This window comes from Bos mutus, chromosome 7 (assembly GCF_027580195.1).
Source record: "Bos mutus isolate GX-2022 chromosome 7, NWIPB_WYAK_1.1, whole genome shotgun sequence".
Taxonomy (NCBI): domain Eukaryota; kingdom Metazoa; phylum Chordata; class Mammalia; order Artiodactyla; family Bovidae; genus Bos; species Bos mutus.
Window position 1 is genome coordinate 104,722,516 of NC_091623.1, and position 14,918 is coordinate 104,737,433.

Sequence of the window (14,918 nt, forward strand, 5' to 3'; positions counted from 1 at the left end):
TATGCCAAAGCCTTTGACTTGTGGATCACAATCAACTGTGGGAAATTCTGAAAGAGATGGGAATACCAGACCACCTGATCTGCCTCTTGAGAAATTTGTATGCAGGTCAGGAAGCAACAGTTAGAACTGGACATGGAACAACAGACTGGTTCCAAATAGGAAAAGGAGTTCGTCAAGGCTGTATATTGTCACCCTGCTTATTTAACTTATATGCAGAGTACATCATGAGAAACGCTGGGCTGGAAGAAACACAAGCTGGAATCAAGATTGCCGGGAGAAATATCAATAACCTCAGATATGCAGAAGACACCACCCTTATGGCAGAAAGTGAAGAGGAACTAAAAGCCTCTTGATGAAAGTGAAAGTGGAGAGTGAAAAAGTTGGCTTAAAGCTCAACATTCAGAAAATGAAGATCATGGCATCTGGTCCCATCACTTCATGGCAAATAGATGGGGAAACAGTGGAAACAGTGTCAGACTTTATTTTGGGGGGCTCCAAAATCACTGCAGATGGTGACTGTAGCCATGAAATTAAAAGACGCTTATTCCTTGGAAGGAAAGTTATGACCAACCTAGATAGCATATTCAAAAGCAGAGACATTACTTTGCCAACAAAGGTCCGTCTAGTCAAGGCTATGGTTTTTCCTGTGGTCATGTATGGATGTGAGAGTTGAACTGTGAAGAAGGCTGAGTGCCGAAGAATTGATGCTTTTGAACTGTGGTGTTGGAGAAGACTCTTGAGAATCCCTTGGACTGCAAGGACATCCAACCAGTCCATTCTAAAGGAGATCAGCCCTGGGATTTCTTTGGAAGGAATGATGCTAAAGCTGAAACTCCAGTACTTTGGCCACCTCATGCAAAGAGTTGACTCATTGGAAAAGACCCTGATGCTGGGAGGGATTGGGGGCAGGAGGAGAAGGGGATGACAGAGGATGAGATGGCTGGATGGCATCACTGATGGACGTGAGTCTGGGTGAACTCCGGGAGTTGGTGCTAGACAGGGAGGCCTGGCGTGCTGTGATTCCTGGGGTTGCAAAGAGTCGGACACGACTGAGTGACTGATCTGATCTGATCTGATACGTGGAAGCTGGAAAAATGGGATAGATGATCTTACTTGAAAAGCAGAAATAAAGACACATGTAGAGAACAAAGGTGTGGATACTGGGTGGGGGCTGGGGGAAGGAATGGACTGGGAGATTGGGATTGGCATATCTACACCACTAGGTATAAAACAGGTAACTAATGAGAACCTACCGCATAGTACAGGCAATTCTACTCGGTGCTCTGTGGTGACCTAAATGGGAAGGAAACCCCAAAAGAGGGGGTACATGTATATGTATGACCGATTCACTCTGCTGTACAGTAGAAACTGACACAACATTGTAAAGCAACTATAATCCAGTTTTAAAAAAGAGTTGAAGACTAACACCCAGGTCTCCTAGAAAACTGCTGATTCCTTTCTAATAACAGTATAGAGATGCAAGCCAGTCCAAGGGCTTCATTCATGGCAGGACAGGAGATAAATGAATCAGACTAACTAGTGATGAGGAGGCTTAATGTACAGTGGTCAGAAAGTAAGCGCAGAGTCTTGTCACTTGCTATGACTTTGGTCTCTGCCCCTCACTAGCTGTGTTATACTGGGCAGAAGCTACTGCATTCATTTAAGCTTCAGTTTTCTAATCTGCAATGTGGAAATGATAAAAGTACCTGCTTCATAGGATTATTCCAAGGATTATATGAGATCATACAAATAAAGCTCTCAGCATAGTGCCTGCTACATAGCTCAGGTCTAATACGTGTTAGGCACTGTGATTGTCATCATTATTATTTTAGCCGAAGTCTCACTCCCATGACTTCTATCCATTGGTTGGTTCTGGCTTACCTTAAAGAACAAATATCCCCCCCCCCCGAAAGCCCTCTGGGATTGGAATACATCCTTCACTTCCCCTCCTAGTCTTTCATTATTTTCAGGTTGAACATCCCCACTTTTTTCAAGCATTTCTAATGTAACGAGACTTTTTGAACTATACTTTCCTATAACTATCCTCTCTATGGAGCTGTCATCTAAGAATTTACCTGACAATCTGGGGAAACTTGCCATGTTCAACTTGTGCCACTCAGAGTATAAAGTGAAAGTTCTTCAATTTGTTCTAATCTTACCTCTTTTCTAGATCTCAGGTGGATGAGATGGAGGGAGTTTTCTTTCCCACCTCCCAGGGCTTGTTAAAAATCCTTCTCTTTGGCCCCTTTCTCTTAACAATGCTGGCTGTTCCCTTTTCCATCTAATGGGAGTGGTGTCAGCCCAAGCAGGATGATGAGGGCTGAGCAGCTTGTCTGTGACCCCTTGAAAGAACCCCAGAGAGAAAGGAAATCTGGCTTTGAAGATAAAGTTTTTATCTTTTGAAAGCTGCATTCCTGTACACCTGGCTCCTGTGGGCTCAGGTGTCTTGCCTGACCCAGTGCCTGGTTTGGGGTTTTTTTTTTTACTTTGTATTTGGTATTGGGGTATAGCCAATTAACAATGTTGTGACAGTTTCGGGTGAAGAGCAAGGGATTCAGCCATACATGCACATGTATCCATTCTCTCCCAAACTCCCCTCCCCTCCAGACTGCCACATAACATTGAGCAGAGTCCCATGTGCCATATAGTAGTTCCTTGTTGGTTATCCATTTTAAACATAGCAGTGTGGACATGTCCATCCCAAACCCCCAGTGCCTGGTTTTCAAGTAGTTAACACCTAACCTCTTTGGACTGCATCATAGTGATGATGGTAAATATGATGATGATAATAATAGCTAAGATGTATTAAATGCTTACTTTGTGCCAGACACAGCTCTAAATATTTATACACACTTTAAAAAAAAATCTTGTACCAATTCTATGCTGTAGGTGCTATTATATCTGCATTTTAAAGACCAGAGAGTTAAGCCTCAGAGAGCTTAAATAATCAGTAAGCACACCTCCTCAAGATGTTTTGTTTCCAGGCACACATGATAATTAAAAGTCATAATGATAGCCCAGAGCCTCATCACCATCCTCAAAGCATTTTCTAAATCTTTACAGCAATATAAAAGTACATCTAATATAGTTATGGTGTTAAACATCTTTTTTGGATATCATAATTATTTGACATGCCTTTTTGTGCTAATCCTTTGAAAATTATCATTGAGATACGATAGATGGAATGACTATTGTAACTGGTTTAGTTAATTGAGCACTTCCTCCCCTCCCCCAGTCATGCTATTCTAACAGCTGGTCAGCATTGCACTGCCTCCTACAACGAGTGCTTAGGGAATATAGATCCTAACCCCAGCTCACACTCTAACCAGCCTACAACTTGAGGCCAATAGTCTCCTCTCTGGACAACAGGGGGTTTGATCTGATCTCTAACATCTTTCCTTCAGGCATCAGTAAACCTAAACTGTGGCCCATGGGTCAAATTCAACCATTTCCTGGCTTTGTTTAGCCAGGAATGATTTTTACATGTTTAAATTACTAGAAAAAAAAAATGAAAAGAAAAGTGATAGCTCATGACATATGAAAATCATGTGAAATTCAAGTTTCAGTGTTCATGAACACACTTGGGGGTGGAGGGGACACAACCATGCTATTTCATTTTCTATTATCTAGGCCTGCTTTCATGCTCTAAAGGCTGCATTCAATAGTTATGACAGAAACAACATGACCTGTAAGCCTAAAAAATTCACAATATGATCACTTATCCAAAAAAAAAAAAAAAAGTTGCTGACTCCTGGTATGGATATGGAGTAGGTGGGTACTAAAAAACTTCATATAAATCAGAGGCTTGAGAAACATCTACCCAATCTGTAACCCCTCTTTGGCAGAGTGAGACCTCTGTTCTAGGCTATTAACTGTCAGCCACGCTGTCTGAGCTTCTTTGTCCCTCTTTATCTGGGGCAATCTGGAAACCCCATCCTAAAGCTACATTCCTGTGTTCCTCGGCTGGCAAAGCAGTGTACCACACAGATGAAGACAGATTTGATAGCTAGACCACAGCTGGAATCCTTGCTTCTGGGGCATCTCTGGGTGGGGAGAGGGGGTAGGTTCCAGAGGTCTTTGAACCACAGCTCCTCACATGTAAAACTGGGACAGATACTCACTCATTTATGCAAACGAGTACCCAGGGCCTACTGTGCATGTCCACCCCTCAGGGCTGTTTGGGGGGATTAAATAGGATTATGTATATAAAGCATTTAATAGAATGCCTGGCTCAGGAAAAGAGCTTGGGAATGTTTAATAAATCCAAAGGTGACTGCTGATGGATTATTTCATTTTTCAACTTTAAATGACAACAACTTCAGAATTCTCCAAGAGCTATATAAATGAAGTTATATGATGCACAAGAAGCCACAGCTTCGCCATTGTTGTCACATCTGTCGTCCTTAGGAACGATGTTTCTAGAGCTATGTTTCAGTAGAATATTTAACGGCACCAGTGTTCTTTAATTCTAGGCCAAGAGACAACAAATTAAGCAGGGCTCCCTTAATAGACCATATCAACCCATGCAATGACTTCTCTTCCCTGTTCTGTCACTGACACTCCCTCTCCCACTTTCTAGGGACTTACAGATGATTCTGAGCCAGTAAGGTACATCAGAATTACCTGGGGATCTATTTTTATTTTTCAATAGTACTAAAAACACACACACACACATTCACATGGTTATAAAAAATAAAAAAAAATATTATTGAAGGTTATTAAAAAAAGCATATACCTAATCTCTCTAATCTCATACTTAGAAAAAACTATTTTAAACATTTTCTGTGTTTGGTGATTCTAGTAGTTCCCTCTACACACTTCTGTGTAATATGTCTATGTCTCTTTTTCTTGCTTTATCAACTTTCATCCCATGTGTCGCTCCTCAGTTAAAAAAAAAAAAAAGATGAACACCTCATACTGTTTTCCACATCCTGTCCTCAATGTTCATTAGTCATGCTATTATTTGGAATTCTTCTAATTAGTCCCTTTATAATATGTTTTACCTTGATTTTTGATTGACTGGCATTGTTGTTGTTTAGTTGCTAAGTCATGTCTGACTCTTCTGCAACCCCATGGTCTGTAGCCCGCCAGACTCCTCTGTGGGATTTTCCAGGCAAGAATACTGGAGTGGGTAGAGATTCCTTTCCTACCATTTCCTTCTCCAGGGGATCTTCCCAACCCAGAGATCAAACCTGTGTCTCCTGCATTGTTGGCAGATTCTTTACCACTGAGCCACATGACCAGCATTAGAGCTTTATAGAGATATCTGGTTTCCTCTCCAGAGCCCCTGCATGATAACCATTAGGAATGGCTATTATGAAGAACCTCACTTATATATTGTGATGGGTCCCTCAGATGAAGGACCTCTATCCTAAGAGCCTGTTCATCTGCACTTGAATGAAAATGATAGGCAGACCATTCTTCTGTCCCCCATTCATCAGTAGCACATGGGACAGTGTGAAAGGCCACAGAGGAACCACAGAAGCAGACAGGGACACAGTGATCTAACAGCTCCAGGAGCTCACTTATCACAGAGGCTTATCTTAGATGATAAACAGTCACTTTGTGAAGAACAGCATCGGGTACAGTGCTGGAGGGACACTGAGAGGCATCTGCGTTTAGAAGAGCTGAATTCTCATACTGAATAACTTGAACAGAGCATTTTGTGGGTTAATTTCATTTCATTCACTAGTCACAGCATACAGAGCAATAGACTCCATATTTGGGGGCATGTTATAAAAGAGGCAAAATGACTCAAAGACAGTGCTTAAAATCAGACTTCATCATTTAATCTTTAATATAATACAATTAGCAATGTTGTATCCTTTTATAATATTATATAATTAATAGCACAGATAAAGCAAAAATGTACTCATTACCAAATATTACCCCCTAAGGTTTTTTAAACAAAATGGCAAAGAAAATTAGAAAATGATTTAATTAAACCATGTTTAATGAGCATGCTCAGGGGACTAGAGTGGGTGGGTTGAATTTCCCAGCTGACCGGTAGGCAAATATTTCACACCTTTATTTCCTCTTCTTAGTCATGAACAGTTTTCTCTATTGGAATGGTCTGTTTTCTTGCATTATGGAGAGATCAAGTCCAGTAGCTATAAGAGACTGCTTTAATCTTCATGATTAAAGACACTGTGGAGATTCAAGATCACCATTCAGGCATGAAATCTTCCATGAGGGGAAGGCAAGGATGTCTTCTACTAAGTGAATGCATGTTGATGCCAAGTTATTCCCTCATTTCGTGCCTTCCCTAACAGTACAGATAAAAGCTTATTTTATCTTTCTTTGTCCCTTCTTTCTCAGGGGAGCTGAGAAGTTCAGGTAGAGGTCCCATCAGTTTGATTGGAAATAACTTCAGGTCTGGCTCCAGTCACCTTGCAGTCAGACATTCCGGTGATAGAGCTGAGTGGCATTTATGTTTGAATAAACTCTGCCATTTCCTTTGGCCCCCATTACATTGATGGGGGCAGTCGGTACAAAATGTCCAAGTGCTTGTTACAGATTTTCAAGCAATGGAATTTGACTACAGGAGATCGCTTTCATTTTATTCTCTCAATAGTTACTTTATGAATAAAATGTTCTTTGGCTGTACTCTTAGGTGGTAGAATGTCTTAGGATGCCTATTGGGTATAAGAACCTAACTCCAATTTCATCGGTACTAAAAGCTTGTTAGAACCCTTGCACAATTCAACAGACCCCTGTGAATGTCTGTAAACTATAGCTGTAGGTATAGTTAGTCACTAAATGCATTTCCAACATGAGCTTCCCTTGTCAAACAATTTAAATCATCCACTGGATTTATTACCTGGAGATCATACTTTTCCTGAAAAATTAGCATTTTTGCTTGAGGAATGTCTTTGGCTTTTATTCATTCACCCAATGAAAATGTATTGAGAGCCTACTTTGTGTCAGACATGGTGCTAGATGCTGAGTTCTAGGGCACATCCATGAACAAAACAGAAAAATATCCCTACTTTCATGGAACTGACATTCCAACACAAGGAGAGAGGACAAGGGAACAAATGAGCAAACCAGATCATCTCAAATGGGTGATAAGCAGAGCACTGAAAAGGAACTGACTAGACTGCATATTGGAAGTAACTTGACTGAGTTCTATTAGAACCAGGTCTTAAGACAGCAATTCAAATACAAGTAGCTTCCTTGGATGCTAATATGAGAAATAACATCAGGGAATCAGGGATTCCCTGAGGTAGGGATATAAGAGCTGACCCATTGGAAAAGGCCCTGACACTGGGAAAGATTGAGGGCAGGAGGAGAAGGCGACAACAGAGGATGAGATAGTTGGATGGCATCACTAACTCAATGGACACAAGTTTGAGCAAACTCTGGGAGATAGTGAAGGACAGGGAAGCCTGGCATGCTGCAGTCCGTGGGGCTGCAAAGAGTTGAACACCACTAAGCGACTGAACAAGAAGAAAGTAGGGATGGGAGAGCAGGCAGCTGAAAAAGGTGCATAATCAAGGCACTTATCTCTGGGGCTATGGAACTCCATCCCTTACAGAAGCTCTAGACTTGGGTGTAGAGTGTACCTCATGGTAACCCACCCAAGGGAGAGGGCTATGGTTTCTACTAACTCCCCAAGAGCAGAGAGCTGTTCTGGGTTTATGAACTCCTCAATACATCTGGCTTACCTTACCTGTGGTGAAGTGATAGGTAGCTGTAGTTAGTATAAAAAGTGCAATATCAGTGTCTATTGGGGAGATGTGGAAATAAGCAAGGCACCAAGGGCATCTATCAAGGATGAGAACTGGGTCTTTAGATAAGGAGTCCCATGTGGCTCAGATGGTAAAGAATCCACTTGCAGTGCAGGAGAACCAGTTTGATCCCTGGGTCAGGAAGATCCGCTGGAGAAGAGAATGGCAACCCACTCCAGTATTCTTGCCTGGACAATCCCCTGTACAGAGGAGCCTGGCAGGCCCTAGTCCATGGGGTCACAAAGAGTTGGACACAACTGAGCAACTAAGCGCGTTACAGGAGACACTGTATTTTAGCTGGGACCCAAGGATGGACATGAGCTGGCCAGAGAGAACTCCCTTCCAGGCATAGAGAATAGCTGGGCAAAGGCTCAGAGTAGAGCTGAGCTTTGTTTGTTTGTAAAATAGAAATAATAAAGAATCACTGAACTTTAGAGGCATAGGGTGGGGGGAAGGTCTTTGAGTCATGAAATTATTGATGACCAGATCTTTTTTTTTAATTCTATTCTTTTTTTAATTAATTAATTTATTTTAATTGGAGGCTAATTACTTTACAATATTGTTGTGGTTTTTGCTGTGAATCAGCCATGGGTGTATTTGTATCCCACCATCCAAACCCCTCTTCTCACCTCCCTCCCCACCCCATCCCTCTGGGTTATCCCAGAGCACCAGCTTTGAGTGCCTTGCTTCATACATCAAACTTGCACTGGTTGATGACCAGATCTTTTAGGTAAGGAAACCAGATCGAGTCAGTGAGAAATCAAGAGACTAGGACAATGTCTTAGGATCTCCAGGCAGAGCTGAGGCAGTGATGGGGGCTCAGAGCTGCCAGACCACAGTTCTTCCTACCCTGAATCCACCAAACTACTTCCTGTGTTCATTCCCCCATTTCGCCCCTTGGGATCTGGCAGTTTCCCTAAGCCATGGAGTTCAGAGAGCAATGACTTTGTGATCCCTACTCAAATTCCTGAAGTGGGTACCAATTATACCCAGAGAGAAACCCAGATGATCACAAGGCTTTCTAGGATCCAACCCTGGGCTGACCCCCACCCCCTCCCCCGCAACTGCATTTCCCACCCTCTCTCTCTCTCTCTCTCTCTCTCTCTCATGCTGTGCTAGTCACACTAGTCTTCTTACTGTTTCTAGAATATGCTAAGCATCCTCCAACCTCTGAGCCTTTGCTCAGAATGCTCTTCCCCAGATTCCCTCAGAGCTCATGCCACAGCTTCACATCAGCCAGGTCCCTGTGTTGACACCACCTCCTCAGGGTGGCTCATTTGGACCAGGCCTCCCGGGGCCAGGCACTGCCCTCCTCTCCTCATCCTCTTTCCCCACTTCATCTTCCTTCAGAGGACTCATAGCTACCTACCACACAGTATCCTCTGCTGGATTCGACCTTATACACTGCTACATACTTCTTTTTTAAAAATTGAAATAGAGTAGATGCATAATAAAAACCATGTTGCTATTGTTCACTTGCAAAGGTGTGTCTAATTCTTTGTGACCCCATGGACTGCAGCATGCCGGGCTTCCCTGTCCTTCACCATCTCCCGGAGCTTGCTCAAACTTATGTCCATTGAGTCGGTGATGCCATCCAACCATATCATCTTCTGTCGTCCCCTTCTCCTCCTGCTCTCAATCTTTCCCAGCATCAGGGTCTTTTCCAATGAGTCAGTTCTTTGCATCAGGTGGTGAAAGTATGGAGCTTCAGCTTCAGCATCAGTCCTTCCAATGAATACTCAGGACTGATTTCCTTTATGATTGACTGGTTTGAGCTCCTTGCTGCCCAAGGCACTCTCAAGAGTCTTCTCCAGCACCACAATTTGAGAGCATCAATTCTTCGTGATTCACAATGTTTAAAGGCTATATTTCATTTATAGTTATTATAAAATATTTGCCCTGTATTGTACAATATATCCTTTTAGCTTATTTTATACACAACAGTTTATTTATGGTCCATTCTTCCCACTAAAAAGTAAGCTTCGTAAGAGAAGGAATTTGTTTTACTCGCTATTAGAATAGTACACTGCATTAGGATAGCATTAGAATAGTACACTGGCTTTCAAAAAATGTTTGTTGAATTTATGACAAGAGAATAAGTAATCATAGGCCTTCAGAAGGCCTAGTTCCGGTCCCCTCTATGCCACTAAATCACTGAATGACTTTGTGCAATCAATTCTCTATCTCAGTTTCTTTATCTGGCAAACAGATGTACAGTTTCTACCTTATAAAGGCATTAAAGTGAAACACAGCCATAGATTTGAAAGTACCATACACTGTGGAATAAATTATACAGATACAAGGTTTCCTTTCTATCTTGAAGGCTTCCTGAGTTTGAATGAACTTCGTCAAATGGGGAGGAAAGTTTCATTCCAATAAGAAATCCTTTGTGGATAGGAGAATTGATCAGGCCTCACTTGCAAGACCTTGCCTGCAGCACAGGAAAAAGCACAGGGCGGGAGGGTTGGGGGGCGAGGCAGGGAGGCATAATCAGCATCCAGCCTCTTCCAGATGTGCTGGGGACATGCTGGGGACCTTGGGGGCCACAGAAGCTTGTCCCGGATAGAATTCAGATGCCTCTACAGTCAGAGCAGAGTGATGGTGGTAAAGGACAAAGGTCCCCCCTCATGTTTTTTAAACTATCACGTATCTGTGTTGTTATAATAATCCCAGCCGCTGTTTATTGATCACTCAGTCTTGCAACATGGACTTGACATGCATCATTGCACTGCTTTTTCTCCTCAGCCTCCTTACCTCCATTATTCATACAGGAAACCATCAGGGAACTTGGTCCAAGGCAGTGTACGTAACTCATAGCTCTGAGCAGCAGAGCCTACCCTTCAGCCCAGGCATGGCTGGCTCCTGAGCAAGTGCTCTTAACCAGTGTAACAACTTAGCACACAAAATAAGTGATAACAGAGGTCAGAAGGAAGGGAACTGCAACTGCCTCTCCACTAAGTCAGTTTCACCTTAAGTCTGAACAGGTGGAAAATGCTGTGATTCTGTAACATGGTTAAACTGATGCATCCAGGCAGCATATTCTAACTTCCTTCCCTTCCTCACCACCCAGGGCTTCATGGACATTGACTTAAACAAATTCAAGGAGAGTGGAGCAAACGTAACAGGTTTCCAGCTGGTGAACTACACAGACACCATCCCGGCCAAGATCATGCAACGGTGGAAGACCAGTGAAGCTCGGGACCACAGCCGGGTGGACTGGAAGAGGCCTAAGGTGAGAGGGTGGGCAGCGGGCAAGAAAGGCCCCCGCTGGCCTCTGCCTGCCCTACATTCCTGGCACAGACTTTCTCAGAGGAGCAAGCTAAGGGAACCAGATCCATAAAGGCTGAGGGTATGGACACTCCAGAATGACAATGGTTTTAACAGGATAGACATTTTGCTCCTTTTTCATATAAACAAAATTCAGAAGTCAGCAATCTGGGGCTTGTATAATGGTTTCACAATCACCAAAAACATAGCGACTTTTTCTATCTTCTTGTTCTGCTATCCTCAGCATACAGCTGCTACCTTATAGCCCAAAATGGCTGCAGAAGCCCCACAATTACCTCAGTATTCTACCCATCAGGAAGGGAAAAGGAAAACAGAAAGCAAAACTGTTTCCCTTAAGAACTCTTTCCAGCAGTCACATACAGATCTTCTCCTCACATGCTATTGGCCACATCTCAGGAACCTACCCCAGCTAGCTACAGCAGGAGCCAGAAAATGGTGTCTCTACTCTGGGCAGGATCGCCATGTTGATTGAGCCTCCTAGATTTGTGCAGTGGGCTGGTCCTTCTGGTCAGCTGCATACCTGGCTACAAATCAAGGAAATTTAACTAAGCAATAACCAGTACATTTCTGCCTCAGAGAGTCAACTCCCAATTATCATGCAGACTACCAGCCTCTCATTCCCTGCAAGGCAGCTTTAAACTCTGCGGCTAAAATCTATTTTGTTTTCTATTTGAAAATGGCTTAGAATAAAGATGAGTTTCTCTGATAGCTCAGTTGGTAAAGGATCTGCCTGCAAAGCAGGAGACCCCAATTCGATTCCTGGGTCATGAAGATCCGCTGGAGAAGGGACAGACTACCCACTCCAGTATTCTTGGGCTTCCCTTGTGGCTCCGCTGGTAAAGAGTCCTCCTGCAATGCAGGAGACCTGGATTCAATCCCTGGGTTGGGAAGATCTCCTGGAGATGAAGGGCTACCCACTCCAGTATTCTGGCCTAGAAAATTCCTTGGACTGTATAGTCCATGGGGTCCCAGAGAATCAGACACAACGGAGCGACATTCACTTTCACTCCAGAGTAAGAATAGAGGATAATTTCTCTTTCCCACGTCAAATCTAACAGCTTGGCAGTGGCTATGAGGAACACTGTTGAGAAGGATTCTGAGTCTAAATCTGTTTATCCAGGGCCAACTGTGGATCCTTGCCAACTTTCTCTTGCCCCTGGTCAGTTGCATTTTGTAAATGTCAGGCCACTGAACCAAGACACTGTCATCCCAGTTTTGCTCAAACTGATTCAGGACTTTAGAAATAAAGGCACTTCGACATGACCTTAAGCAAACAAAATCACAAATGTGATTTCAATCAATGAGTAAACTACAGAGGAGTTTCATTCATTCAGTTCAGTTCAGTTGCTCAGTCGTGTCCAACTCCTTGTGACCCCATGAGCTGCAGCACGCCAGGCCTCCCTGTCCAACACCAACTCCCGGAGCCTACCTAAACTCACGTCCATTGAGTCATCCAACCCATCCAACCATCTCATTCTCTGTCGTCCCCTTCTCCTCCTGCCCTCAATCTTTCCCAGCATCAGGGTCTTTTCCAATGAGTCAGCTCTTGCATCAGGTGGCCAAAGTATTGGAGTTTCAGGTTTAGCATCATTCCTTCCAATGAACACCCAGGCCCTATCTCCTTTAGAATGGACTAGTTGGATCCCCTTGCAGTCCAAGGAACTCTCAAGAGTCTTCTCCAATACACAGTTCAAAAGCATCAATTCTCCGGTGCTCAGCTTTCTTTATAGTCCAACTCTCACATCCATACATGACTACTGGAAAAACCATAGCCTTGACTAGATGAAGCTTTGTTGGCAAAGTAATGTCTCTGCTTTTGAATATGCTATCTAGGTTGGTCATAACTTTCCTTCCAAGGAGTAAGCGTCTTTTAATTTCATGGCTGCAATCACCATCTGCAGTGATTTTGGAGCCCAGAAAAATAAAGTCTCTCACTTTTTCCACTGTTTCCTCATCTATTTGCCATGAGGTGATGGGACCGGATGCCATGATCTTCGTTTTCTGAATGTTGAGCTTTAAGCCAACTTTTTCACTCTCCTCTTTCACTTTCATCAAGAGGCTTTTTAGTAGTTCTTCACTTTCTGCCATAAGGGTGGTGTCATCTGCATATCTGAGGTTATTGATATTTCTCCCGGCAATCTTGATTCTAGCTTGTGCTTCCTCCAGCCCAGCGTTTCTCATGATGTACTCTGCATATAAGTTAAATAAGCAGGGTGACAATATACAGCCTTGACGAACTCCTTTTCCTATTTGGAACCAGTCTGTTGTTCCATGTCCAGTTCTAACTGATGCTTCCTAACCTGAATACAGGTTTCTCAAGAGGCAGATCAGGTGGTCTGATATTCCCACCTCTTTCAAAATTTTCCACAGTTTATTGTGATCTACACAGTCAAAGGCTTTGGCATAGTCAATAAAGAAGAAATAGATGTTTTTCTGGAATTCTCTTGCTTTTTTGATGATCCAGCGGATGTTGGCAACTTGATCTCTGGTTCCTTTGCCTTTTCTAAAACCAGCTTGAACTCTGGAAGTTCATGGTTCATGTATTGCTGAAGCCTGGCTTAGAGAATTTTGAGCATTACTTTACTAGCATGTGAGATGAGTGCAGTTGTGTGGTAGTTTGAGAATTCTTTGGCATTTCCTTTCTTTGGGATTGGAATGAAAACTGACCTTTTCCAGTCCTGTGGCCACTGCTGAATTTTCCAAATTTGCTGGCATATTGAGTGTAGCACTTTAACAGCATCATCTTTTAGGATTTGAAATAGTTCAACTGGAATTTGATCACCTCCACTAGCTTTGTTTGTAGTGACGCTTCCTAAGGCCCACTTGACTTCACATTCCAGGATGTCTGGCTCTAGGGGAGTGATCACACCCTAGTAATTAACTGGGTCGTGAAGATCTTTTTTGTACAGTTCTTCTGTGTATTTTTGCCACCTTTTCTTAATATCTTCTGCTTCTGTTAGGTCCATACCATTTCTGTCCTTTATTGAGCCCATCTTTGCATGAAATGTTCCCTTGGTATCTCTAAATTTCTTGAAGAGATCTCTAGTCTTTCCCATTCTATCAGTTTCCTCTATTTCTTTGCATTGATCGCTAAGAAGGGCTTTCTTATCTCTCCTTGCTATTCTTTGGAACTCTGCATTCAAATAGGTATATCTTTCCTTTCCTCCTTTCCTATTCACTTCTCTTCTTTTCACAGCTATTATTAACATGTGACTATCCCACTCAATTTCCAAAAGATTGGAAATGATTATAAAGATACCAAATGTAATGTCTTTACTTTAAAAAGGAAGTGTTTGTGTGTCCAAACTCATGTCCAGTTCTTTACAACCCCATGAACTATAGCCTACTAGACTCTTTCTGACCATGGGATTTCCTAGACAAGAAAACTTGAGTGGATTGCCATTTCCTTCTCTAGTGGATCTTCCCAACCCAGGGATTGAAGCCATGTCTCCTGCTTGGCAGGTAGATTGTTTACCACTGTGGCACCAGGGAAGCCCCAAAAGCAAAAGGAACAAAATTAAAAGCTAGAAAAATACCTATACATTTATTCTACAAGACTGCACTGTGAACTTAGGATGTACCAGAGAACATGCTAGACATCAGAGACAAATTGATGAGAATAGATATGATTGCTAGTGCTGGAAAATGTTGTTCTGGATTGTTATCTTGCTTTTGTTTCAACATTTTAGTACCTTCTTAGATAAGAGGGGGATAAAATTGAGGCTTAGCATGAGGAAGCACAAGAGGAAATTTTGTGGAATATAAACTTGCCACTTGAGTGAGCTGCATGCAGAAATAATTAAGAGCTTACCCTTCTCAGATTATTCTTTTTCTTTCTTTTACTGTCACCAGGGATGGTGGAGTAAACTGTTCTTCTCGGCTCCCAGTTGGTGACAGAGA

The 14,918-nt window shown here is 42.7% G+C and overlaps 1 protein-coding gene across 4 annotated transcripts in view; it reads left to right on the forward strand.

Annotated features, from left to right (window-relative positions):
• Positions 1–14,918, forward strand: part of GRIA1 (glutamate ionotropic receptor AMPA type subunit 1) — a 350,905-nt gene that overhangs the window by 213,705 nt on the left and 122,282 nt on the right. For all 4 annotated transcript variants that reach the window (XM_005894393.2, XM_005894392.2, XM_070374901.1 and 1 more), the window contains one exon: positions 10,801–10,962. In XM_005894393.2, coding sequence (XP_005894455.1) covers positions 10,801–10,962 — 162 coding nt within the window. The remainder of the gene's footprint in view (positions 1–10,800; positions 10,963–14,918) is intronic.